Source organism: Cotesia glomerata, linkage group LG6, assembly GCF_020080835.1.
Source record: "Cotesia glomerata isolate CgM1 linkage group LG6, MPM_Cglom_v2.3, whole genome shotgun sequence".
NCBI classification, from domain to species: domain Eukaryota; kingdom Metazoa; phylum Arthropoda; class Insecta; order Hymenoptera; family Braconidae; genus Cotesia; species Cotesia glomerata.
Genome location: NC_058163.1, coordinates 5,238,643 through 5,265,453, shown reverse-complemented (window position 1 = coordinate 5,265,453; position 26,811 = coordinate 5,238,643). Strand labels below are relative to the sequence as shown.

The following is a 26,811-nucleotide window of genomic DNA, read 5'->3' as shown; positions in this document are numbered from 1 at the left end:
TGGCGTACTTAGGAATTTCCTGACCGAGAGCAATTTTATAACAATCATGACAAAGCTCTGCAGCAATTGCATGAATATTAATATATTTATAAATGTACATTCGCATAATTTATTTCTTTCTCAATTAGTACTCCATCGTGTCACACGCTTCCAATTATGACATAATTATCATACATAATAATAATGAGCTTAAATATGAGATAAAGTTGAAACTGGTTTATTCTGAACAAATAAAATCAAATCAGTTTACATTTATCAAGTACCAAAATTTTAATCTAATTTTATCTTGTTTCAGTAGAGAAAATTTCTCAACTTGTATTTCCAATCTTTTGCTCTAATCTAGAAGTTTGATGCCTGCAAGGAATGACTAATAATTTTTAATTGTTAATATTTGTAGATGAGACTGGATGGTGTTAATAGTAAATAACGGATTTAATCATTATAGGAATTTTTATTACCACGCAATAGGCATACACATTAGATTCTTACAAAACTTGACACACTTCTTTAGGTATATCAACTGATAAATTTTGAAATAGCGACTAGGGGAGAAAGGGGTCAATTGAACCAAAAAAATTAGAAAAAATTAGAGCTTAAAAGTCTGACAGAAGTATCATAGAACAATATTTTTTAAATTTTCAAACCGCACTAACTTTTAAATGAATCAACCGATTTTCACGCGGTTGGCAGTATTTCACGCAACTTTTTACGTTTCATGACGAATCTTCAAGTTTGAATTGATAACACTAGGAAATTTGGAGTAATTCCAAAAACACTTTTTGGTTTTCTTTTCGTTCAAGATATTTCTTGAACGAATTGACCAATTTTGACCGGCTTGACGGCGATCGACGTAATTTTTTCATGCTAATAGCTGATTAGTTTTTGAAATCGATAAGTGCAGCCGTTTAAAAGTTATTCCAAAAAATGTCGGAGTTATGTTAAAAAAACACTTGTTTCCAAATATTTTATCGAGAATATCTCTCGAACCAATCAACCGATTTCGACGTTTTTGGCGGCGATCGACGCGGTTTTAAGCTCTGAAATTATCCTGTGTCATCAAAACGATCCGAGAAGAAATGACGAAGTTATGTCAAAAACACTTTTCGGTTTTCTTTCGTTTTTCAAAATTTATTAAAATCTATCGGTCCAAATCGTTTCAAATACTCGGGAAATTTAAGTTTGAGGGAAATCTTTAGAACACCGTTTAGTACGTTCCGATCGGTTCAGTCGTTCAAAAGTTATAAGCGAGTCACATAGTTACACACACACACACACACACACACACACACACACACACACACACACACACACACACACACACACACACACACACCGTCGGAAGAAGCCAAACTCCCACCGGGCGCGTCCCCAGGTGGCGGATAGGGGGGTCCTAACCGGTCGTAAGATCGGCGGATTGGGGCGAAATAAAATAGCCCTCGCGGACCAAATCAGGCATCGGAGCTGAAGAGTAACAGCCACCGTCCGTGTATCCTTGTGGGTCGGAGAAAGCTCGCTGTTCTTCGGAGCAGAGGGTAAGAGCGAAATAAAATAGCTCTCGCGGTAAAAAACGAAAACTCCCCTTTCGGCAGGAAGGGTTGGTCACACCATCTGACCTAGGGTCACGTACGCAAGCGGATACGGTGACGCTGCTCGAAAGAGATGTGCGAAATGATCCTTATAGCGCGGTGTACGTGGTAACTCCCGGCATCTACGTGCCGCACCCACGGGAGCAAGAGGAAGCCGATGAAGGAAGCAGGTGCAGGGTCGAAGCGGTTGAGATTTCCCGCTTCAATGACCGAAAGCTCTTATAGCAATGGAGGTAGCTGTAAGAGTGATCACCCCTCCACTTCCGGAGGCATCGCGTTCGGAGACGACCTTTTGCTTTGGAGTATCACTCAAAATCATGGAAGAAACGAAAAAACAAGAAAAGGACAGGAGTATTAGTGGGCCTCACGCCCAAGAAGCAGCGATTACAGCAAGCGCTGAGATGAAGCGGACGCAAGCGCTGGAACGCCTCGAAAAGCTGACCAGCGAACTGCATGAGTTTGTCCAATCAAAGGTCAATATCCATAAAGAGGTAAAGGCCAAGGCAACCGGGGTAGTTAACGCCCTTCGAAGGTTTAAAAAACTGGACGAAGAATGGCAGTCACCTCGACGACTCACTCCTCGTCTTACGCCGGAGAAGAGCAGTCAACTTACTGTGGAGATCGAAGAATCAATGGACACCGGAGGCGATGGTGACGGTGAATCTGATGCTAAAGACGAAGGTCATACTTCCAACAAGTCTAACAAGAGGAAGGACCGAAACTCCCCAGATGGAATAGATGGGCGATTGACGAAGAGAAAGGACTTGAAACCAAGTCCTCCGAAAAACGTGATGAAGCAGAACGCCGAAAAAAAAGACGCGACTGATTGGAAAGATGTCCACACAAGGAAAGAGAAACGGAGGCTAGCCAAAGAACAGCTCCCAAAGGAGCCTTCAAAGAAGCCCAGGCCGGAGCCTAAGCGCAAAAAACCGCTCAAATGGATCAGACCCGACGCACTGATCATCCGCCCGGCCGAGAAAGCAAAGTACGCCGAGATTCTGCGTCGCATAAAGAAGGACGTCCCTGATGAGCAGGTTCGCACAACGGTGGACAAGATCAACAAGACCAGAAGCGGGGACTTGCTGATTACGATTTCGCGGAAGAGCGTGGACAAAGGCCAAGGCCTGCAACAGACCATCGCAAACATTCTTAAGGAGGAGGCCAAAGTGATCTGCAAAGGGCCACAAGAAGACATCGAGATCCGAGACCTAGATGACACCACAACAAAGGAGGATATTCAGGCTGCCCTGCATACGGTAACCAAGGAGCTCTGCGAAATACCACCAGAGACAATCAAGATCCGCAAAGCCTACAGAGGTACCCAAACCGCTGTCGTGACACTACCGGCTGCAGCAGCTCAGAAGATATTAGAAGGAAGCGGTAAAATCCGAATTGGCTGGGTCAACTGCCGAATTAGAGCCACGAGGAAACCTACCCAATGTTACAAATGCTGGCATTTCGGGCACCACGGATCCCAGTGCAGAAGCAAGACAGATCGATCCAAGCTATGCATCAGATGCGGCCAAGAAGGACACAAGATTGCGGACTGTAAAACCCAGCGAAGTGTGTATTATACGCGGAAAATAAGAGCGCAGAGAACGCTGCCCATCACGCCGGCACATACAGGTGCCCGGTATACAAAGAGGCACTCCAGAGAATGACAAGCAAGCAAACATGAGGATATTACAGCTTAACCTCAATCACTGTGAGGCCGCGCATGACCTGCTCGTGCAGACCGTGCGTGAATTAGAGCTTGATTTAGTAATAATAGCAGAGCCATACAGACACCTGAATAACCAACCTTGGGAAACTGACAGCACCACCAAGGCTGTCATCTGGTCCTGTGGCAAACTTCCCTTCCAGAGCATAGTGAGCAATGATAGCATCGGCTTTGTAGCAGCGTCTATTAACGACATCCGTTTTTATAGTTGCTATGCACCACCTAGCCTTTCCATTGCCGACTTTACTGACTTCCTGGATCGACTGACCGAAGACGCAAAGCAATACTACCCAGTAGCTATAGCAGGGGACTTCAATTCCTGGGCGGTAGACTGGGGCAGCAAGCAGACTAATGCGCGAGGCAAGGCACTACGTGAAGCAATGGCCTCACTGGACGTGGTCCTTCTCAACATCGGTGAGACACCAACATATACCAAGGGAGAGGCTAGTTCGATAATAGACCTCACATTCGTCAGCAGCAGCTTATTGAAAGGAAACTATTCTTGGGAAGTCTTAAACACCTACACCGCCAGCGACCACAGTGCAATACTTTGGGAAATATCGGCTGGCCGGAACCCTCAAAGAGCAACTAGACAAACTAATGCAGCTGGATGGAAAGTGAAAGACTTTGACTCGGAAGCTTTGGTAGTAGCCTTAGACAGTGACTCGACCATCATCACAGGAAATGCTGTAGAGAAGACGAAGGACTTAATGACGAGAATTGCCCAGGCGTGCGACACCTGCATGCCCCGTAAGCGTGGCATCAATAAAAGACCATCGGTGCACTGGTGGAATGATCAGATTAACGCCCTTCGCACAGCTTGTCACAAAAAGAGAAGATTATCACAGCGTGGCCACCGACGACCTAACTCTGCGGAGCTGGTCGCAGAATACAAAAAGGCCCGTCGAGAACTGAACAAGGCCATCAAAGATAGCAAAAGACGCTGTTGGAAGGAACTCGTCGATGAGGTAGAAAAGGACCCATGGGGCAGACCGTATAGGGTGGTCATGACCCACCTGAAGCGCCAGCCAATGCCATCACCTACGTGTCCACAGCTCCTGGAAAGAATAGTTTCTACGCTGTTTCCTCGACAAAGTAAGTTCGGCTATTCTTCATTGCCAGTAAATCGAGAAGACATTCCACCTGTCACAGAAGAGGAACTGATGGAGGCGTGCAACCGAGTAGGGAATAATAAGGCGCCGGGATTGGATGGAATCCCGAATATTGCATTAAAAACAGCTATTAAAGCAGCGCCAAATCTATTCTTAGATACCTACGATTCGTGCCTCAAAGAAGGGATTTTTCCTAGAAGATGGAAACAGCAAAGACTTGTACTTCTCCCTAAAGGGAAGAAGCCACCGGACGAGCCATCATCCTACCGACCACTCTGCATGCTGGATACAGCGGGTAAGATATTAGAGCGTATAATGCACCAACGAATAGAAGCAGCCGTCGATCCACTCCTAGCAGAAGGCCAGTATGGTTTCCGGAAAGGACGATCAACGCTGGATGCGATCAACCTGGTGGTCGATACAGCTAAGGAGGCAATCGCTGGAAAGAGATGGGAACGTGGCAGAAAGAAGTATTGTTTAGTGGCTGCCTTGGACATCAAAAATGCCTTCAATTCCGCTAACTGGGACTGCATCATGCGAGCTCTCGAAGATAAAGAAGTGCCAGGATACCTGCGCAGAATGGTAGCAAACTACTTTACAGACAGAGTCCTCAAATATGACACGAAAACGGTCCAAGGGAGTACGAAATAACCGGAGGAGTGCCACAGGGCTCGGTTTTGGGTCCTTTGCTGTGGAACATCATGTATGATGGTCTCCTGAGAGTTGCATTACCATCAGAGGTGAAACTTGTTGCATATGCCGATGATGTAGCGGTAGTGATTGTCGCGAAACACTTGGAAGAGATCAATCTGGCTTTCGATATCACATTTAGCCGGATTAACCTATGGATGGAGATGATGAAGTTGGAGTTAGCCAAGCACAAAACTGAAGCTGTGCTCATCACCAGCAGAAAGATCGTAGAAAACATCAAGCTGAATGTCGGCGAGCAGGAGATCGCATCGCAACCATTTATCCGATATCTGGGGGTGACGCTGGATGCCCGACTGAACTTTAAGCAACAGGTCGAACACGTAAGTGCTAAAGCATCAGCGGTGGTAACTAGTCTATCAAGACTGATGCCGAATGTTGGAGGCCCGAAGCAGAGCAGGAGACTATTGCTGTCGTCAGTAGTCACATCAGTGCTCACATATGGAATATCCGTTTGGGCAGACGCGCTGGAGACCCAAGAATCATGGAGGAAAGCCGGACCGGTCTACCGATTAAGTGCACTGAGAGTTGCAAGCGCCTTCCGCACAATATCCGAGGAGGCAGTGTGCGTCATTTCTGGAACTCTGCCTCTTAGAGTCCTAGCTGAGGAAAGACGGAACCTATACCACCGAAAGAGGTCATCTACACTGAGCGCTGAAGAACTGAGAACTGAAGAGCGACAACATAGTATAGCAAGATGGCAACAACTATGGGATGCTGCGGAGAAGGGAAGATGGACTCATCGACTTATACCAAGGATTGACGTTTGGCTTAACCGGAATCACGGCGAGGCCAACTACTATCTGACCCAGATGTTGTCAGGACACGGCTGTTTCCGGGAGTACCTTCATCGCTTTAAGCACGATAATTCCCCAGAGTGTCCGTCTTGCCCAAGAGTTGCTGAAAATGCGGAGCACGTTTTCTTTGAGTGCCCTCGTTTTAACCCACAGCGTGATGAGTTAGAGAAGATCCTGAACAAGAAAATCACACCAGAGTCAATAGTAGAAGAAATGCTGTCATCCGAAGCTGCCTGGAACGCCACAAGCACGTTTACCACCGAAGTGCTTACAGAGCTGCGTTCCATTGAAAGAAAAAGGGCAAATGACAGAAACTAGAAGGAAGGAAAAATAACACCTTAGCCACCAGAAGGAATAGCAGTAGCTAGATCCTCCCCTCACGAAGTAATGCCTGACGGCGGTTTCCATGAGGGATTAGAGGAAAGAAGAAAAGGGGTTTAGGGTTTAGTGGGTAGGGGCGTTAGCGTCGAGTTTTAGTATGACGCTGCGTCGAGTCGCCACATATCCAGGCCGAACAGCTATGCCTGGAATCCGTAAAGGGATTCCCCCTGCTAAGAAAAAACACACACACACACACACACACACACACACATACATACATACATACATACATACAGACGTATGGACATCATCGTAAAAATACTCAGGTAAGCTTCTTAGCGCTTCAAAACGTCGAGATCTGTTGAAACCTCTATTTTTGCAAAACGGGGTAAAACCAATAAGTTCCTGATTTTTCAAAAATCATTGATTTTCTTAGCGGGAAGTTAAAAATAAATTCATCCGGGTATTAGTCCTATGTCATCTCCATCGTCAGGATCATCTGTACCTAAGATTATAAAAAAAAAAGAGAATTTTTAATTTTTTTTTAGAACATTACTTGATAATAATAAAAAAATTTATAACAACGTGAGAACAAGCAGTATATGTATTCAAGTTAATAAATTTAGCCTCAAAGTTTTACTAAATTGATTTTTTTTACTTCAGATGTATTTACATTAAAAAAAGAGTTTTGTAAGCCATTTAGAACTGTAATTTTAAAAAAGTCATTCAAAAAGAATTTTGTTCTTGAGAATTGTTATGATTCTTTATTATCAATATCTCGAAACAAGTTTGATGACCCAAATCATTTTTGTATATCAGGCACCGTCCCACAAAAATATCATCGGTATTATTAAAGTTTAATTTTCAGCGATGGTAATAGTTTATAAATTTTTTATTATTATCAAGTTATGTTAAAAAAAAAAATTAAAAAATCTTTTTTTTAATAATCTTAGGTACAGATGATCCTGACGATGGAGATGGCATCTGTTTTTCACTTAAATAAATATATGTTGAGATAAATTGAGTTGTAGAGTAATAATTTCTATTACATTTGCAATTTTTTTTTTCTTACTTTAACCTATAATTGATAATAAACCGAAAAAACGCCATTCGACCACACCCGAAATGGAAGGTAGATTTCATAGAATGAATTATCATCTTGTCTCAAAACTTTTGTTAGACACTGAATGAAATTTATTTTAACATACATAAGTAGGTTGTATTACAAATTGGCTGAAAATGGTTCAATTGAACTCTTAACTTCGATATAATAACTAATAATTGTCAAGAAGTTAACGTTATATACGTCAAATTAGAGGTAATTTTGTGAGCTTTCACAAAAATTTATCAAAATTAGCTATCTTTTTCTATCAACAGTTATACATAAATGAAGTTTCCAAAAACGTAATTTTACTATTTTGATCATTTTGAAGAGCTACTATTTCTGAACTAATTGAAAGATTTCGCTCATTTTAAGGCTCATGCAAGCTAATTGTACAAGGAATCTGTATACAAAATTTCATTAGGATCTGTCGAGAATTCTCAATGGAATAACATTAAAAGTCGGTTGTATTACACATTGCCTGAAAATGGTTCAATAGAACTCTTATCTTTGATAAAATAATTAAAAATGGTCAGAATGTTAATGTTATATACGTCAAATTAGAGCTAATTTCGTGAGATTTTTACATGAATTTATATTATACATTTACGGCCTCGGAATGATGAAAAAATTTTTCTTAAAACCGAAAGGGCGTATAACAAAAAATTTTTTTTTTTTCGTTTTTCCCATAGATTTTAATGTTTTCTAAAGCATTTTTACATTGATTGGAGCAAAAAAATTTTTATACGCCCTTATGGTTTTAGTAACGTGATATATAAAACATAAAAATTCGTTTAGTCCTCAATAATTATTTCTTCCGTGAATTATATCTTCTTTGTTGAGCGTGATATTTTATAACATCTTGAATAATGCATTCAACCATTGTTTGATTATACTTTTTAATCATTTGACCAAAATGACTATTGATCCGCATTATTAATAATTCATACGGACTTCCAAATTCCTAAAAATAATAGATTACAATAATCAAATCAATTTTTTCAATAAAAAGAAGACATGTAAATACAATCACCAATAATTGTCCATTATCCATTACAAGAATCAAGTCACCACTTATCAGAGATTCGAGATGGTTTGTTATAGTTATTATTGTGCAATACTTGAAATATGACTGAAGTACTCTCTGGATTATAATTTTTGTGCTATAAAAAAAGTCAAGTGTTTTAAATCATCAAGAAGGTGTCATTTGTTATTTCATAGGTTATAATGACAAAACTAACTTTAAATCGAGACCATCGGTGATTTGATCAAGAACAAGAATCCGATTACTCCGTAACAATTCTCGGGCAAAACAAATAAGTTTACGGTCATTAATGCTGAAATTTCTTCCTCCGTCAGTAACCCACTGATTGAGTGTGATACCATTCAATTCAACTTCTCCTAATACATCCCATATTGCTTTATCGGTATATTCTTGAAAAGGGTCAAGATTAAATCTTAGTGTCCCAGTAAATAAAAAAGGATTTTTTGGAATAATCGATATGTTCGATCGTAAATCCTGGAGACCAACACTCTTTATATCTAAGCCATCAATTATTATTTCTCCGTGCATGCCTTGGTCAACTAAGCGAAAAAGTGCTGATGTTATTGATGTATTGTCAGCACCAGTTTTTTCGACTACTCCTACCTTCCAACATGGTTCTATCATCAAATTCGCATTCTATTCAATAATTTAAAACAAAAATTTATAATATCAGAAATATAAATTCAATAAAGTATTTTCATTAAGCCTATTAACAATTCCAAAAATGTTTACTAGAATTTTATGGATTATTTTTAATAATTTATCGAATTTATTCTGAAAAAAATGTCTCGTGGTGCAATTATAACAGGATTCGAGTGATGTTCAAATATATATAATAACTAGCTGTTACCCGCCCGCTCCGCTGGGCGCTTTATAGAATTGTATTTTTAGATCTAGATTTGAAATTTAATTGGAAGATTGTTTTGACTTGCACAGATTCCAAATTCCATCAAATTGGTCTGTATATTTTGTCCACATAATTATTCTAGCTAAAATTCATTGTAACTTTCAATGTGCAATCACTATAACATTCCGTGGCTTTCTTCCAAAAAATAAATATTAATTGACACGAAGAAAAAAAAAATTTTAAATGAGCATTGTAAGTTTTAGTTAAAGTAATTGCAGGTCTCATAAGTGAAGTTGAAATCTGCCTAGCTTAAATTGTGATGAATTTCGCTGTTAATTAAAATTTCTTCCGTAACATCAATTATACATAGAAAATTATTTGTACTTGTTTTTTACGAATTTTCTTAAAATGAGTAGCCAAATTTTTTTTCTATATCTCATGTGTTTATAAAATTCAATGCTTTTTAATCTGTTACATTTTCGCGATCCCGTAATAAGAACAATTCATCGGTTATGTGATCAGCAAAAAATGTATGTAAAATTCTTAGTCGACTTTTTTGCCGCTGCCAAAGAGACAATTGTTGTAAGAAAATATCACTATTAAGAAAAAAAAATATTTAAATCCGTTGACCTTGGAGGCCATCCCGGTATTTGCCTGTTTCTCTTCAGATTCTATCAAATTTTATATTTGTAGGAACTGTATTTAAAGAATATGAATTTTTTGACAATTATTACTCCGGCACTTCTATGTGGGGGAGGAATTTCGTAAGATCCTATTCGAGATAATTTCTACATTATAAATAAAAGTTTTCAACAAAACTTCGAGTCTATAAAAACTATCGATTGAAAATGAGAAATTTTCATTGTTAACGCCCCCACCATCCCTTTTGGGGTTAGAATTCGAGAAAATCCATTCTCAGCTGAAATTGACATCGTACACGAAGATTCCTACCAAATTTAGAATCTGCAGGAGTTATAGTTTGGAAATTAAAATTTTAGATTTTAACACCCACCCCCGCAATCCCTATCGGAAGTAGAATTTTTTGGGATCCGTTTTGAGATGATCTCTAGATGACAAATAAAAGATTCCTACCCACTTCAAGTTTGTAGAAGTTACAGTTTGGAAATGGAAATTTGAAATTCTAACACCCACCCCCGCAATCCCTGTCGGAAGTAGAATTTATTGAAATCCGTTTTGAGATGATCTCTACATGACAAATAAAAGATTCCTACCAAATTTACGCCTTTTAGAAGCTATATTTTGGAAATTAAGATTTTTTGTCAACACCCACCCCCGCAATCCTTATTGGGGTGATTCGGCGTAAAATCCGCTCTTAGATTATTTCTACATCACATAGAAGATTCTTACCAAATTTGAGTCTATAAGAGCTATAGCTTGGAAATTAAGACTTTTAATTGTTAACATACCCCCCCGCAAACTCCTGTGAGGTATCTTAAAATTCGTTCGTATATTATTTCTACATCTCTTAGAGAAAATTCCTACCTAATTGGAGTCTGTAGGAGCTATAGCTTGAAAATTAAAAATTGTCATTGTTAATACCCACCCCCACAATCCGTATTGGGAGTAGGCTGTCATTAAATCCACTCTTGAATCATTTATACATCACATAGAGCAGATTCTTACCAAATTTGCCTATAGGAGCTACAGCTCGGAAATTTAAAATTTTCATTATTAACACCCACCCCCGCAACCCCTTGTGGAGTAGGATATCGTTAAATTCGTTTATAAATTATTTTTACATCACTTACAAAAAATTCATACAAAATTAGGATTCTCTAGGAGCTATAGCTCGGAAATTTTAAATTTTCATTGTTAACGCCCACCCCCGCAATCCATATTGGGAGTAGATTGTCATAAAATCCGCTCTTAGATCATTTCTACATCACATATAGGAGATTCCTGCCAAATTTGGAGTCAATAGGAGCTATAGTTTAAAAATGGGAATTTTCCATTGTCAACGCCCCCGCAACCCCCTTGTAGGTGGAATTTCGTAAAATCCGTTCTTAGCTGACCTTTACACGGCGACAGGAATATTCCTACCAAATTTCAAGTCTCTACGCTTTATGGTTTCAAAGATATCGTGATGAGTCAATATATAGGTGGAAATCTCTTTATATATATATAGATAACAAAGAAAGATACTTTATATATAAATGTTAGCTATCCAGTCTAATACAAGAATTTTTTCCTCTAATTATTCATAATATCGTTAGCCTGTATTCTCTTCAGGCATAAACAATTTTAAATTCGTATCTAAATTTGTCATTAAAGGTAAATTTGACTGAAAAAATAATTCGGACGACTAACGAAAGAATACAGGCTAACGATATTATGAATAATTAGAGGAAAAAATTCTTGTATTAGACTGGATAGCCAATATTTATATATAAAGTATTATAAAACTAGTCTTTAGATAAAATATTGAATAAAATAACAAAGATAATTAAATTATTTTGGAATACTTGAAATTCATAACCAGTACGTTGCCTAAGCGAAGTTTTAGCTAAATGCCTTTTGTGTAGAGTTATTAAAAAATAAAAAATATTTTTCCTTTGTTATTCAAATGGAAAATAGAAAAATCGATAGAGAAAACCTTAATATCAATATTAAAAGTTCGGATTGGCACCAAAAATTTTATTTTCAAATATACGTTTGATTTATGGACACCATCAGAAAGAAAAAAAAAAAATTATTTTTCTTTAAACACTCTAATATATACGTAAATATATAAACGTTTTAACCAATGCTGTTTTGAGCCATACTCAACTACTTAGGTGATATTATGACCAAATTCTAAGTGAATTCCAACATGAGGACCAATTCCGTAAAAAGGGAATCAATATTTTTACCATCGATTTTTTTTTTTGTATGATACTTCTTAATATTTCAAGAATGCAGAAAAAAAAAGTAAAAAAATTAAAAATTCAAAAAGTTATCAGCTGATGAAGTGGAGGGCCTCAAAAAATTTGCACGTGACCATATCAACAATTCAAACCCTCCTAGAAATCGGAAAAAAAAAATAAAAAAGATTATTAATATAGAGTAATGCCGCTATCGTACTAATGAAAAAAACGTGGAAAATAAAGTTTTTTTACAAAATGGCGACTGCCTGAAAAAATATTAATTTTGTACCACTTTTTTGAGTTTTCCGGATTTTTTAAAAATAGAAAATATTGAAATTCGGGGATGAGGCTAATTCATGTGATAGAGAAGTCTATAAAGAAGACACACACCAAATTTCAAGTCGTCCAGTTCAGTGGAACTTGAGAAATCGTGGGTATCGTTTTTAAAAAAATGTGAGCCGTCATGGGACGCCTGGCAGATGTGAAACATCGTGTGTGTACAAGTAATATGCATAAAAAGATAATATTATTACAGGAATTAAATATAGCCTAATGAAAAAATGAAGTATTACGAATTTCTTACAGAAAATGGTAACTTTATTTAATAAACATTTATTTACATGTGATATAAAAATTCGATATTAATATCAAGTGGCCACAATTTAAATATTTTCATCTGTGACTTCAGTAATAATTATATTCGATATTTCCTCTGCCGGTATTACTGTGACGATTGGTCGATGATAACTAAAGTACGTTACAAAAGTATTGGATGAAACATTATCAAGATATCTCACAAATACAGCATCTATTGTTGTTCCATATTTGGTAATAGATTCTCTTGGATTGTTGTTGATTTGCAATTGAAATTCTTTTTGAAGAAATGTCATTAATGGCATTGATTCAGCTCTTGCAAAATTTACATTAAAATCTCCAGCTAAAATTAATGGTAGTTTATGTTTATTCGTTTTAAAAATTATTGAACCTCTTTGACTATAAGGAAATAACCTTTCATGTAAAAATGAAATTATATGATCCATTTTGTTATTAGGTGAAATGTATAATACAATCATAATTAATTCACTTCCGTCTTCTAGTTTAAAATGTGAAGCAACACATATCACCAATAGATGTTTGGGAAACATGAACTTCTGTAGCATTTTGAACTGCTAGATCCATGTTGAGTGTAGTAACATGTGAAGTGTTGTTGTTTTTGTAAATGGCCACCCAGCGGCCAGATCTAAGATAAAAATTAAAATAGTCTGGTACTATTCGATTAATAAAGTCTTACACAACATTGATAGTATGCCTTGTGTTTAACTGATCAGGGTGGCGTCCAGTTTCAATAATAATATTTTGTGATCCCTGTGATGATTGTTGGGAACTGAAATATTTAAAAAAAATATGATATTAAAATACACAAGAAAAAGAAAAAAAATTTTGAGTGTGGCTTCAATATACTCATGAACTCAAATCTTAGTTAATTATTGCAATATATGACTAAAGATTTGCAAATATAAATTTTATTAATAAATTTTTCCATATTAATTCCTTCATGAATAATAAAAAATAATTAATTGAAGATAATATTAATATAATTTATATAATTATTAATCTTAATATAATTTATATAATTACTAATATGATTAATATGAATATAATTAATTAAATATAAAAATATAATAATTACATTTATGGACACTCTGAAAAATACGATCTACTTACTGAGGACTTGGTAGTATGCCATAGTGTAGTTTCACTTTCTTTGCACAAGGTTGATCACTTTGATCTTCTGAGTTATCACTATCACACATATTTTATTGTCAAAATTAAAATAAAAATGTTTCACATCAAAATTAAATAAAACGCAGGTTATGTGTACCGTAGTAAACAACAACGTCGAACTGAGTGAGAAGCCACACCAACACCGTACACTCTACTACATATAAAATATATATATATATATATTAAGGGTGGCGCAAAAAAACCGACTATTTTTATTTTTTGAGTCTCGAGTGAAAAAATGTTAGTATTTGATGTTTTAAGAGCCCTCACCAAAGGACAGCTTAAAAAGTTTTAAGACGTCACTCCAAATTTTTAAAATTTCAAAAATCGTCAAAATCGAATTTTTTTTTTTTAATTTTTTCTCGTTACGGTATAATTTTATAGACTAAAAAAATAAGTTTCTGAAAGTTTCAGTTCAAAAATTTAAATTTTGAAAGGTCGCTCATAATTTTTTTTTTTTTTTCTTTAATTAGTCATATCACCCACTTTAAGTGTTGGGAGTGGTACGTTTGGGTCTTTTTGGTTTGAAAAAATCTTAACCTACGCGGCAAGGTCAAATTTCAACCAAGCTGGTTTCTAAGACCAGCTTGGGATTCGAACCCACGCCTGGCAGTTGATTAAATAAAATTATTAAATTAAAAAAAAATTATATTTTCTATGTTGTGCTTGATTTTTAGTTCATCTCGTGATGTATTTTTATCGATTATTGTACTAAATAAAAAAAAAAAAATGCATGGAATTTTAATTTGAATAGTAAAAGGTCGCTCGAAAAAATCTAAACTAATGCACTAATAAATTGAAAAAAATTATGAGCGACCTTTTCAAAATTCAAATTTTGAACTTAAATTTTTCAGAAACTTGTTTTTTTCTGTCTATAAAATTATCCCGTAACGAGAAAAAATAAAAATAAAAAAATTCGATTTTTGACGATTTTTGAAATTTAAAAAATTTGGAGCGACATCTTAAAAATTTTTTTAAGCTGTCCTTCGGTGGGGCTCTTAAAACATCAAAACTAAGATTTTTTCACTCGAGACTAAAAAATAGTCGGTTTTTGCGCCACCCTAATATATATATATATATGTAATCAGTATAAGCGTGGCGACCCGTCGCCACGCCGTACACTCTACTTCCCATAAAATATATATATGTATACCTTAGTATAGCGTGGCGACCCGTCGCCACGGCAAGCGTCGCCACGCCAATAATTAGGTTTACAAGTGAGCCTATAGATGTTTCACATCAAAAAAACAGTTTCAAGAAAAACGCGTTTAAAGTTTCGCGTAAAATTTCTCGCAGTCTAATTTTGGCCGGGCCAACTTAGATGCCGCCTCAGAAAAACAGCTATATCTCCTAAAATGATTAGAATTTTCTAAAATCCTTCTAAGGCTATATTCTTTAAAGGGTTATTAAGCTTTTGAAAATATAAAAAAAAATCGATTTTTTCAAATTTCTAAACAAGAATACCAAAAGGCTGTATAATTTTACCTGGAAAACTGGTAAAGCCAGATCTCCTGTTATTAACAAAAATATTTCTCCAAATAATTTGTCCATCTGATGACCAATTCGCTGGAGGTGGATTTTGCCGTTTCAATCGGTCCTTCATTAGAGTATCGATAAATTGGAGTATTCTTCTCATTACAAAGTTAATTGACTCAGAACAATGACTATTTGTTGAGTGCCGTATTGAAATAAGCTCATCAGAATTAACGATTGTGATATAGCAAATCCAACGGATTCGTTACAATGTATTTTCTGGAAAATCAAAATTTCAAAATGATTCTCACGGTTTGAATTTAAATATCATTTGTTAAAATTTTACCTTGATGCTTTACAATTAATAAGAAGTAAACACAACTGATAAAAATACAAAAAAGTAATTCAATAGCAAGGTTGTATGCTGACATTATAGATATAAGAATATAACGTGCTCCGGCATTCATTTCTTGATGTTGATTGAACTTTTACATAACTTCAACAATACGTTTTCGCTGTAACTTCTGATAGTTGTTAATCCGTGCAGTGTTTCTCTGACACACAAATCCAATGGATTCTTAGCTACAGTAAAACAAAAATCATTATGTATGTATTTCAATACTATCGAATTCTTTTGGTAAAAATTTTAGTTGATAGTTCATACTATTATTTTCTAATTCTTGTATACTTTTGAATCGTTCTACAAAAATATATTTTGTCAAATAAAACAAAATTGGCCCCATGAGTATGAACGGAAGTAATATCCATCGAAAAACAGTAGCAATATTTATTATCGTTAGAATAATTTGAAAAATTATAACCATCGTTTGTATCACTGTTGGTATGATTGAATTATCCATTATTTGAATATCTTTTAACAATTTACTCGCAGTTTTTCTGAAAAATTGATGAATAAACGTTATTATTATTAAAAGTGGTCAAGTAAGTCATGTACACTGAAAAAAAAAATTAATTTGATTCGAGATAAAAATTTTTAAACCAAGAAAATCAATTTGAAGAAATTTGTTGTCTTGACTTAAGAAGAAATTCTTGAATTGAGATTTTTTTCTTGGGTTAAGTAAATTTTATTTGCTTAAAGAAATTTTTGTCTTGACCCAAAATGATGAAATTTTTCAAAGTTATTTTCTTGGTTTAAAAATTTTACGCTTAAATCGTTAATTTTTTTTTTTCGGTGTTCGAGCTTCTAAAAAGATCTAATAGCGCAATTGGAACTATCATTAATGTAATCACTTAAATCATAAAAATACAAAAGTTTTAACAATTTCGAATAATTTAAGAAAAAAAATTAAACTAAACTCTCCTTAACAAGTTCGTTTCTTTTACGTAAGGTAAGTGATGGCTACGATTATAAAAAATAATATGTTATAAGTATTTACAACATTTGCTTAAAGATTTCGAAATAAATTTAACAACTGATTCATAATTTACCTGAAAACTGTGAACTGAAAAACTCCATTTTCGCTTTAAGAAAATTACAAAAATTAGATTGTAAAGTTTTTGTCCAACACTTATACAAAAGTTAATTGAAAAATAAATTGATGAGATAAATAAGCCAATGAGAGTAACAATCAAAACTGTATAAATATATTTCGCGTTTTTGTGTACTATTAACTTGTGCTCATTTATAAAATTTTTGTTTATATTAGTATCAAGCATAGATTTCAATCGGTTTTGAAGATTGATGCACATGAACTTAGGAGCCTGAATACAAGTTCTGATTGACTCAACAGTTGTCCAGTAAGCCATCCACTGATCAACACTTATGGTAGCTAATTGCCATAAAATAATTAAAATTAATAGTGACAGATAAATTGAAATTTCTCTACATGAGTTGAAGTGGCGATGATTATTTTTCTTCAAGTTATTTGTGCTGGATATTGTCTTGTCATCGACTTTACCCACTTAACTTGTATTTCAACCACTTCTTGTCGGCAAGTCTGAAAACTAAATGCTTAGAATTCTGCTTTTATTCAGTAACTAATTAATTTAAGATATATTAACATACAAACTGGTTAGTGTATCGGGATTTCATTAAATTGAATCCTATATCGATGCTTTTGTTTTCTTCATTCATATTTTTGGTGATTATTTTAGTGTAATTGGTTGTTTGGTTTTGCTGGATTGTATATAACAATTCATTAAATTCAAAGCTTTCTTCTTTCAAAGTAACAAATGTTCCTTGATGCTTAATTGATCCCTAATAATGAGAAAATCGTTATTCTTTATTCAATACAGAGCAGTCTTTTAATATATATTACACAGTAAAAAATTTTTGCGTCATTGCGTCAAAAAATTTTGATGTTAAATATTTAACACTTTTTTGTGTTGATTTAACAGAATAAATGTTAAATTTAAAAACCCAGATGGTAATAATCGCTTACTTAAGGAAGTTCGAGCGTAACTTATGAGTCAAAATAATGTTAAAATTTTTTAAACTTCCCGGTACGAAACTCGAAGATTTTCAAAAATCGGGAAGTTATTGTTTTCACCCCGTTTTGCAAAAACCGAGTTTTCATCAGATCTCGACGTTTGAAGGTCACAGGAAGCTTCCCTGACTATCCCCGCGAGGTTGTCACGGCGTCTGTATGTGTGTGTGTGTGTGTGTGTGTGTGTGTGTGTGTGTGTGTGTGTGTGTGTGTGTGTGTGTGTGTGTGTGTGTGAAAGTATGTGAACCGCTTATAACTTTTGAACGGCTTAACCGATTTCATCGCGGTTGGTGCCATTCGAAAGGGCTTGACCAAACTTAGATTCTGAAAACTATTTGGACCGATTCAGATTAATAGATTTTGAGAAATCTTCAAACAACTGAAAAAAATTTTTCAAATGTGGTTTTTTTTTGGAATAACTTTTTAAACGGCTTAATAGTTCAATTCCAAAACTAATCAGCTCTTAACCTCAAAACCACGTCGATCGCCACCAGTCCGGTCAAAATCAGTTGATTCGTTCGAGGAGATATCGTGAACGAAAGAAAACCGAAAGTGTTATTTCGGAATAACTCCAAAATTCCTTGCGCGAGCAATTCAACATTTAAGACTCTTCGTGAGGCTTGAAAAGCTGCATCAAATGCTGCCAACCGCGTGAAAATCGGTTTATTCATTCAAAAGTTATTGCGGTTTAAAAATTCAAAAAATGGTGTCATCAAATCCCTATCCAGACTTTTGAGCTCGAAAGAGCTCAAAAGCATAGAGAAAACAATCTCTTTGAGCTTGGAGAGCTTAAAATAACCCATAAATTGTATTTTTGAGCTCGAAGAGCTCAAAACGCCGTAGTGCAATTTTAAGCGCCTAAGTATGGAATTAGCGGGAAGTTGCAGGATGGCCTTCAGGGTCAACCGTTTTCCTAATTTTTTACTTTCAGGTCTTCCCAATATTCGTCAAAAATTCTTTATCTTAATTTAAAATAATTTGAACAATTTAATAATTGATGATTTTACTTATTCAATAAAATAAAGTAATAAAATGACTTTTGTATTTATTATTTTCCGGGTTAAATAAACAGATTTGACAACAGCGCGTTTGATTATACGCATTACAGAGACGTGCATGAGTGAGTGAGTTAAATATTTCTCTCTTTAACTATATTTCTATCCTTTTCTTTTTTCTCAGCTGTTGACGCGACGCTGCCAAATCTTTATTCCAATAAATATCTTACGATAAACGAGTCAAAAACATAAAATCAAACTTTTATATATTTCAAAAAATTATATCGGTAATGTATTATTATTAACAACCGAGACCAGTGATTGCAGTTTCAATCGGCTTAGCAGAAACGAATGGAAATTTTGAAAAACGTTTTTAGAGATAATAGATAATTTAATAAACTATTTCACCACAAAGCATTTTTTCAAAAATTTCATCCTGTTTCGTGAAACCAATCGAAACTGCAATTGCTCTGCTGTTGGAAGTGCGACAGAGATAGTTCCGTTGAGCTCCGTGAGAGCAAAGCGAGAAAAAGGTGGTCTCGCCTGTTAAATTTTTTTTTATATTTTACAATAATCAAAGTTTCTTGTGTATAGTTTTTTATTCGTTAAAGTTGGGAGGTTAATATTGAAAAAAATAATTAAAGTCTCGACTAAAGTTTGTCCGCAATAAGAGCCCGTGTATAAGGAGATAAAAAATGTGATTTTTGAAATTTAATATCTAAGTAACTAAACGGTGAATCTTTTTAAAACTTTGGGATTAGATAAATGACGTATTTTTTATACGTATACTTAATTTCAAAGCTCAAAGTAGAATATTATTTTTCATATTATTCGCTCGAACCTCCTTAAAATAGAAAATATTAAGAATTTTTTTTTCTAACCCGTTATCACCTATTCGGTCATTTTTATGCTAGTATAAATCTAATTTCAAGTGGATGGAAATTTCCATCTTCACTAACGATTTGAGACAATTCGTCTTCGGATAGTTAGGTCGATGGGCAACCATCGAACTTTGAACACTAGGTAGCTGGTGAATGCTAGTATCTGTTCGGACTATATGTTAAGTATTAACGATGGAAAGCTACTGAGAATAAAGGGCAACTTTTGAAAAAACCATGAAAAATTAACCAAGCCAGGAATCGAACCTGGATCTCCCCGATTACATGTCAGGATGCTTTTACCAGTTAAGAATTTTGTACTGTAAAAATAAAATTTGCTCTTATGGCAAAGATTGTCACACTGTACCATGGATAGTAACTAAAGTAAATTAACTTTTCTGTCAATAAGGTATTTGAGCTTTTATATTTAGCATAACATTTTAAGTTATGTTATGTCTCAATAAAGTTATGTAAGTATTATTAAAATCATTCTGCTTAGAGTATTAAAAATCCACGGACTTATTTGTTAATTTAATTATTATCTAATTAAATACTCAATCGGAGACATATTTTTATTTTATTTTCATGCTTATCATTTAATTTTAACACTAATTTGAATACTTAAGTGCGCACACTTGCTCCACATGGCTCTAATTAGATCTAATCATTTTTTCTGGGATTCTTACCTTTTCTATTACAGCAATAGTGTCAGCTTGTTTTAAATATTCAAGGTGGTCAGTAACCAGAATTCGTGTTTTTCCTTGAAGAAAGCCAAGAACACATTCATTGAAAATAAACTCTGAGTCATTGCCGTCAATTCCATGGAAAATATCATCCAAAAGATATAAATCTGCTTGTCTGTAAACTGCTCTGGCGAGATTGACTTTAGTTTTTTGATCTATCGAAAGAGATTTGCCACCTTCTCCAACAATAGTCATGTCACGATTGGGAAGCTCTTTAAAGTCCTTTACTAGAAAGCAAACCTCTTGATAACGAGCATGATCATATTCAAGTCCAAAAAGAATGTTGTCTTTAATAGTTCCTGAGAAAAGCAATGGATTTTGACTTGCGTAAGATATCGTTATCTCAGGTTTACTCTTTACGAATCCATGCGTGGTTCTAAGATCAACTGACGCTCCATTTTTTATCTGAAAGAGTCTAACCGTCCCGGCATCAACTGGTAACTCTTGCAACAGCAAGTTAAGTAATGAAGATTTACCAGAGCCAGCTGGACCAACTACTGCACAAAAATTCTCCACTTTTGAATTTCAATTTTATAGAATTTAAAATTTGCAGTGGATGATTGATCCTCCAGCTCGCTGATACTTCATCCAATTCAATTTCGACTCCAGAAGAGGATTTATTGAGTTGATTATTATGTTGATCGTTTTTATACTTGGAATTTTTCAAGTTATTCAATTTTATTGAAGATTCACAAGTTTCATTCAGCAGAAGAAAATTCTTAAAATTATAAAGTATTAATAAGAATTATTGGTGTAAGAAACAGAAGGGACAATTGAACCATAAAAGCTTTAAAATATGAAAAAAATGCATTTATCTGCAGGTAAGCATATTAACCCGTTGAGGACACATGGGGTCCAGTGGACCCCAGGCGAACTTTGAGGCAATTTTAAATTTAGAAAGAAATTTATAAATGAGTCTTAGTATGCAATCTGTTATCGGTTGAAATCTACGCAATAAGTTGTGATACGTCACAAAGGTCTCCATGCTGTTAGCCTCATTTTAAGCGACTGACCGAAATTCGTAACTTCAAACTTCAGAATAAATATATTTCTTTCAAACTTCATTAAATATTGATTTTTTCTTTAAAATATATTGTTTTTTTTGAATAAAAATGGCGTTGGTTTTTTTTCGATATCGTAAAAATCAAAATTTCTGCGACTTTTTTTATAAAAAAAGTTTAGTTTTTTTTTCTAAACGATTTTTTAGTATTTTTTAAATTATTAGAAATTGAAAATAGCTAGTAGATATTTATAGGAAATGTTATATTAAAAGTTTGGTGCCAATTATAAGTCAATACATCACATAGGAAATGAATTAGAACTGATTTGCTGAGTGGGGTCTATTGGACCCCGTGTGTCCTCAACGTAATTTTTTCGATGTGTGTCCTCAACGGGTCAAGAGAAATTCCCTGACACTTTGGCTCCATTGATACCTTTTCTTTCCTTTACGATAATGGGGCCATCCATAAATTACGTCACTCGAATTTCAGGACTTTTTAACCCCTCCCCGTCCTTGTCACACGTTGTCACATTTTCAGAACCACCTCCCTCTTAATGTGACGTCACACATTTTTCAATTTAATGCATGTATTCGAAAATAATCAAAAAGAAATAGTTATTTTCATTTTTAGAAAAGCAATCGAGCACTCGCATGACAATTTAAATCTACTCAGACTCTTAAGAAGTTTAGTATCTCGCTTGCATTACAACGCTGCTTTAGAAATTAGATGTTGTTGCGTGAGAAATAATCTCATAACAAGAGTGCTAAAGTATTAATAAATATAGACCGAGTTCGTAAATAAAATATTTAAAGTTTCTTATTCACATATCGACGGTCTAATTAACAATTGGTCCAACTACTTATTTTTAAGAGTAAAGTGATAATAAACTTTGACATAATTTTTTTTACTTGTACAAACGGAAGATTCTCTAAAATGGAGTTAGACAATTTGCTAATTAGAACGCCGATATAAATTTCGCGTTTGAGTATTCCAAATTTTAACATATGACGTTACAAAGCTTTTGACCCCCTGCTCCTTGTCACACAATGTCACATTCTGGTGATATCCTCACCCCCTTTAAGGTGTGGCGTAATTTATGGATGATCCCTAATCAGTAGGGAATTTCACACTAAGCTCTTGAAGTTATCATTTGATCATTGTCTTCTTTAAGTTCAAAAACTACATAGAAAAAAAACAGCCTTGACTTAAGAACAACCTAACTTAAAAAACTTTTTATAGGAAGACAATCAAAAGCTTGATTGAAGAATATTTATTCTTGATTTTAAATATTTTGATTCAAATGTTTCCAATGATTAAATAAAAAAAGTAAGATTATTTTTTAATCTGTGGCGGTCATGTGACCGCTGACATTAAAATTATTTAAAAATTAGTAAAAATTTAGTTAAAATTAAAATTGTTTTGTTAGACATTTAGGCTACAGTTAAGATTTGAAATTGTAAAATGTAGTAAATTCAATAGAATAATTTAGTTGTAAACTTTCAGTGGTAATAGGATTAAGTTGTAAATATTTGTACATTTTAAGATCCGGAGCCTTTTCTCTCCGGCTTGTGGGTTTTTCCAATGGGTTTGTTTCCAACTACTTTCCTCAAACCTTTTCCGTTTCTTACTCTTTTTTCTATGTGCAATAAACCCAAGCGATAGAGGACCCGAGGTCAGCATGGCCAGCTGTACTCTCGGGCCCGCTGACGTCACGAAGGCTTATTGCCCCTTTGCACTTTTCTCACACTTTTCTATTTCCCGAAGATTTCCTTCGTGTCCCTTCGCAAATCTTCGGGGCCTTCTACCCCACTACTACTCTTTAAACTTCGACTCTGATACCCAAAGTGCAGTAGTGGACACCATTATTCCGACCTAACTCCCCGTCCTGAGTGCACGTGGCTCCGGGTGATATATTTCTGTCGTGAATCGTTACAATATACATAGTAAATTAACCTCACGTTTACTTATTAACAGAACCTATCACCGTACCCATTAAAAATCCTAAAAATCGTTATTTTTGATTTCTCAACATAAGAGATAAGTGATATGGGACACATCCTGCGAGACATTCCCCCTTTTTCCCCCGTTCTCCTTAGGGTGGTTAGCTGCAAGCCAGTGTCTAGGCAGTCAAGTATTATCTAGACTGTCTAGCCTCCCTCCCCTTCCCCTTAGGGTGAAGAGGTGTCACTTACTGGGTCCTGTAAGGGCATCTGCATGTTTTCATGCCTTGTAGGGGGGGGGGGAGAGGGTAATAGAATCATTGGATAGTCTATAATGATGACGGTATGACATAAAAAAACTTGAAAAATCTTATTTTTTAAATTTGTTTATGTCATACCGTCATCATTATAGACTACCAATGTTTATATTACCCCCTCAAGGCATGAAAACATGCAGATGCCCTCACAGGACCCAGTAAGTGATACCTCATCAACCTAAGGGGAAAGGGAAGGTGCTCAGACAACACTTGACCGTCTAGACACTGGCTCGTAGCTAAACACTAGGGGAATGGGGAAATTTAAAACGAAAAATTTTTATCTCCTTTTAAAATAAATTGATTATTAATGAAAAAGTTATTTGTATCTTTAAAATTTTGTAATAATATTAATTTTTTAAAAATTTCTTTGAACTAAATATAATGAGTTCATTAATTCAAGAACAAAATTTTGAAGATAATAATGTTTTGGTTTAAATTTTTTTCTGTGTACCCATTAAATAACGATTAAATAAAACTTCAGATTTAAAGTGAAATTCCCTGAATTTCATTAGTAAATATAATTAATGATTGAGTTATTACTTGAATTTTGTTGATCATTGTGTAAATTTCCACAATACGATTCATTGATATCGGCAAATATATTATCGCCAGTAACTGAAGAATATGATAATAAACAGAAATATTGTAAGTTATTCTAGAATTAAAAATCACTCCTTCTGAACTCAAACTCATTAGTGTTACAAAGACCATTATTTTACAAGTAATTCCTTGTAAACAACCGTGAAATACTCTAATAATGCAATGAACGTCTCAATTGTTGTACTTCTTCTGATCTTTATTTTAGTCATAGCTTTGTTGAAATATTTTTCCAATACATACATTTTGACTATCTAATTAAATGAAAAAGAAGAAATAAATTTTTATTAAAATGAAACATAAAATTAGAAAGAACTTTAGAAACAAAATAATTTAAATAATGAAATTTAAGGGTGTAGTCTAGTTGGTCACCTTCAAAAATTCGATTTTTTTTATACATCTTTTGAATGTATAAGTATGTTACTATTTTTTAACTTCCCCCTAAGAAAATTGAAAATTTTAAAAATCGGGAAGTTCTTGTTTTCACCCCGTTTTTGAAAATCGAGTTTTCATCGTGTCTGTGATGTCACCGTGTCTGTTCCTTTGCCCCTAGAATTCTGATACTAATTTACAGAATTTGAGTCGATCAATTTTGAGAAATCTCAAAAATACAACTTCCAAAAATTAGTTTTTTGAAATATCTTTTAAACGGCTGAACCGATCAATTCCAAAAACTAATCAGCTCTTAAACTCAAAAAACCATGTCAATTGCCACCAGTCTGGTCAAAATCGGTTGATTTGTTTGTGAGCTTAAAAATAAGTGAACTGTTGAGCACTTAGGTATGGAGGTAGCGGGAAGTTGCAGGAATGGCCTTTAGGGTCAACCGTTTTCCAAATTTTTTTTTATTTACTAATAACAGCGAAAAAAAAACAATTTTTTTGCTTTTTGCTATTTGAAATTAACAACAATTGTTCAAAATTAATATCAATAGTCTATTTTGTAGCCACTGTCATACCGAATCTAAAACACTTTGATTTTTTGGTTTCACATGAGCCATTACCGATATATCGTATAGAAGCCGACCTGCCTCCAAAATATGGCGTTTCGTTTGAGTACGAATTTTTTGTAAAAAAACTGAAAAAATTTTTATTTTTGTAATTTAAGACTTTTTTTATCATCCCTAACAACTTTAATAACCGTATTTTTTCATAGCAAGCTCACAAGATATTCCCAAAAATCGCCTATTTTTTAGCCGACAAACTAGACTATACCCTCAAAGAAGCAACACTGCGTTTATCGATTGAGTGACTGAGCGTTAGTTTTTATAATACAATAAATCCTTAAAGTAAAATAAAATACCTTAATCCCAATAGTTATTTCTTTAACTATCTGATTTCGTTGATCAGTTAATTTTTCAATCATCTTCCTGAGCGTACTATCTACAATTTCTATACACCCTTGCATAGAAATAACCACAGTCAAAAGAGCTCCAAAGCCTACAATAACATGCAGACCGATACTTTGCCAAACAATGGGAAAAATTATAATCATCTATATAAAAAACATACTGTAAATAATAAATGATTAGGTAAAAAGTGTAATTAATGTAAAAGTTATTTACTTGAATAAAAGTTATCCATAAGAAGTTGAGACTCAGCGGAAGCAAATCAAAGTTATATACGTCATTATTCAAAAGATTTATAATTTGATCACGTTTATTTTTTTTGAATGCCGATTTATTGAGCTTCAAAATTTTTTATAAATCAATGCGCAACAAGCTACTCTTAATTTTAATCCCTGGCAGTATCCTGACTGATACACAATATAAACGTGATGAAAGGCAATAAAACTGATTGCAATTATGGTGGCTTAATAATTATAGTTGCGTAAAAGCCAAAAAGCATCCTTTCTTGAGTAACACATTAATCGTGAGGTTCTATTGTGAAATATTCAATTATCCAGTTTCATAACTTAAATGGCTGGGAATTTCTTAGGATTATTTGCTCCAGTATTACAAAATTACGATGTAGAGATACTTCAACCAGAATGTTTGGATGATTGCTTTTACAAATAAAAGGCTTAGAAGGAATTTTCTTTACAATGCAATTCCATTTCCTGTTTAAGCAAAAAGTTATTACAAGAAGATAAAAAATAATAGTTTATAAATAATAAGATATTACCGTTCTAAATCATTGGCTGGAGTCTTGGACTCATCAAGATTCAACGGGGTATAAATGTCTTCTGATGTAAGTCCATCTTGAGAACCTTTTCTGAATAATTTTACAGTCCACCTATTGGATATTAATGACTTTTAATGATGTTGTTTATTTTAATATTAGTTTTTCTATCAGCGTAGCAACATGACGTAGAAAATGTATTAAGTAGACATACCTCAAAAAATTTGCTGACAAAGAAGTTTGCTGGATTTATTTCTAGTGTTTTTGCCGTATTGTTAAACATTTTTACTTAAAAACCTTTTAAAAAGAAGAAATTTTTGTGACTGAAATTCAATCGAAATATTATTTTTATATTATTAGAGTCATTCTGGTTTTATAACTTTCTCACAAAAATTTTTTTTTTTACATTTTATTT

At 34.4% G+C, this 26,811-nt stretch overlaps 2 protein-coding genes and 1 long non-coding RNA gene across 3 annotated transcripts; all 3 read right to left on the bottom strand.

The window, feature by feature from the left end:
• Nucleotides 1-8,127: 8,127 nt before the first annotated feature.
• On the bottom strand, nucleotides 8,128-9,023 carry LOC123267338 (probable multidrug resistance-associated protein lethal(2)03659). Its single transcript, XM_044731911.1, has 3 exons — nucleotides 8,588-9,023; nucleotides 8,380-8,509; nucleotides 8,128-8,310 (listed from the first exon to the last, which is right to left on the bottom strand). The coding sequence occupies exons 1-3, from the start codon at nucleotides 9,013-9,015 to the stop codon at nucleotides 8,155-8,157; spliced, it is 714 nt and encodes a 237-aa protein (XP_044587846.1). The 5' UTR covers nucleotides 9,016-9,023; the 3' UTR covers nucleotides 8,128-8,154.
• Nucleotides 9,024-17,237: 8,214 nt separating this feature from the next.
• On the bottom strand, nucleotides 17,238-23,366 carry LOC123267245 (ATP-binding cassette sub-family C member 4-like). Its single transcript, XM_044731799.1, has 4 exons — nucleotides 23,264-23,366; nucleotides 20,367-20,938; nucleotides 17,387-17,578; nucleotides 17,238-17,318 (listed from the first exon to the last, which is right to left on the bottom strand). Exons 1-4 carry the CDS (start codon nucleotides 23,364-23,366, stop codon nucleotides 17,238-17,240), a joined length of 948 nt encoding a protein of 315 aa, XP_044587734.1.
• Nucleotides 23,367-24,477: 1,111 nt separating this feature from the next.
• Nucleotides 24,478-25,971, bottom strand: LOC123267675. The gene is made up of 3 exons (XR_006510097.1): nucleotides 25,841-25,971; nucleotides 25,579-25,770; nucleotides 24,478-24,532 (listed from the first exon to the last, which is right to left on the bottom strand). It is a non-coding gene; the product is annotated as an uncharacterized LOC123267675 (long non-coding RNA).
• Nucleotides 25,972-26,811: the final 840 nt, after the last annotated feature.

Coding starts and splice junctions, on each gene's coding strand:
- LOC123267245 (XM_044731799.1), bottom strand. CDS start 23,366: ATGTATATTGTAACGATTCACGACAGAAATATATCACCCGGAGCCACG. Junction 20,939..23,263: donor TGTCCACTACTGCACTTTGG/GTATCAGAGTCG, acceptor GAAATTCAAAAG/TGGAGAATTTTTGTGCAGTA. Junction 17,319..17,386: donor CCCGATACACTAACCAGTTT/GTATGTTAATAT, acceptor TTTAGTTTTCAG/ACTTGCCGACAAGAAGTGGT.
- LOC123267338 (XM_044731911.1), bottom strand. CDS start 9,015: ATGATAGAACCATGTTGGAAGGTAGGAGTAGTCGAAAAAACTGGTGCT. Junction 8,510..8,587: donor ACCGATGGTCTCGATTTAAA/GTTAGTTTTGTC, acceptor CTTTTTTTATAG/CACAAAAATTATAATCCAGA. Junction 8,311..8,379: donor TGGATAATGGACAATTATTG/GTGATTGTATTT, acceptor TATTATTTTTAG/GAATTTGGAAGTCCGTATGA.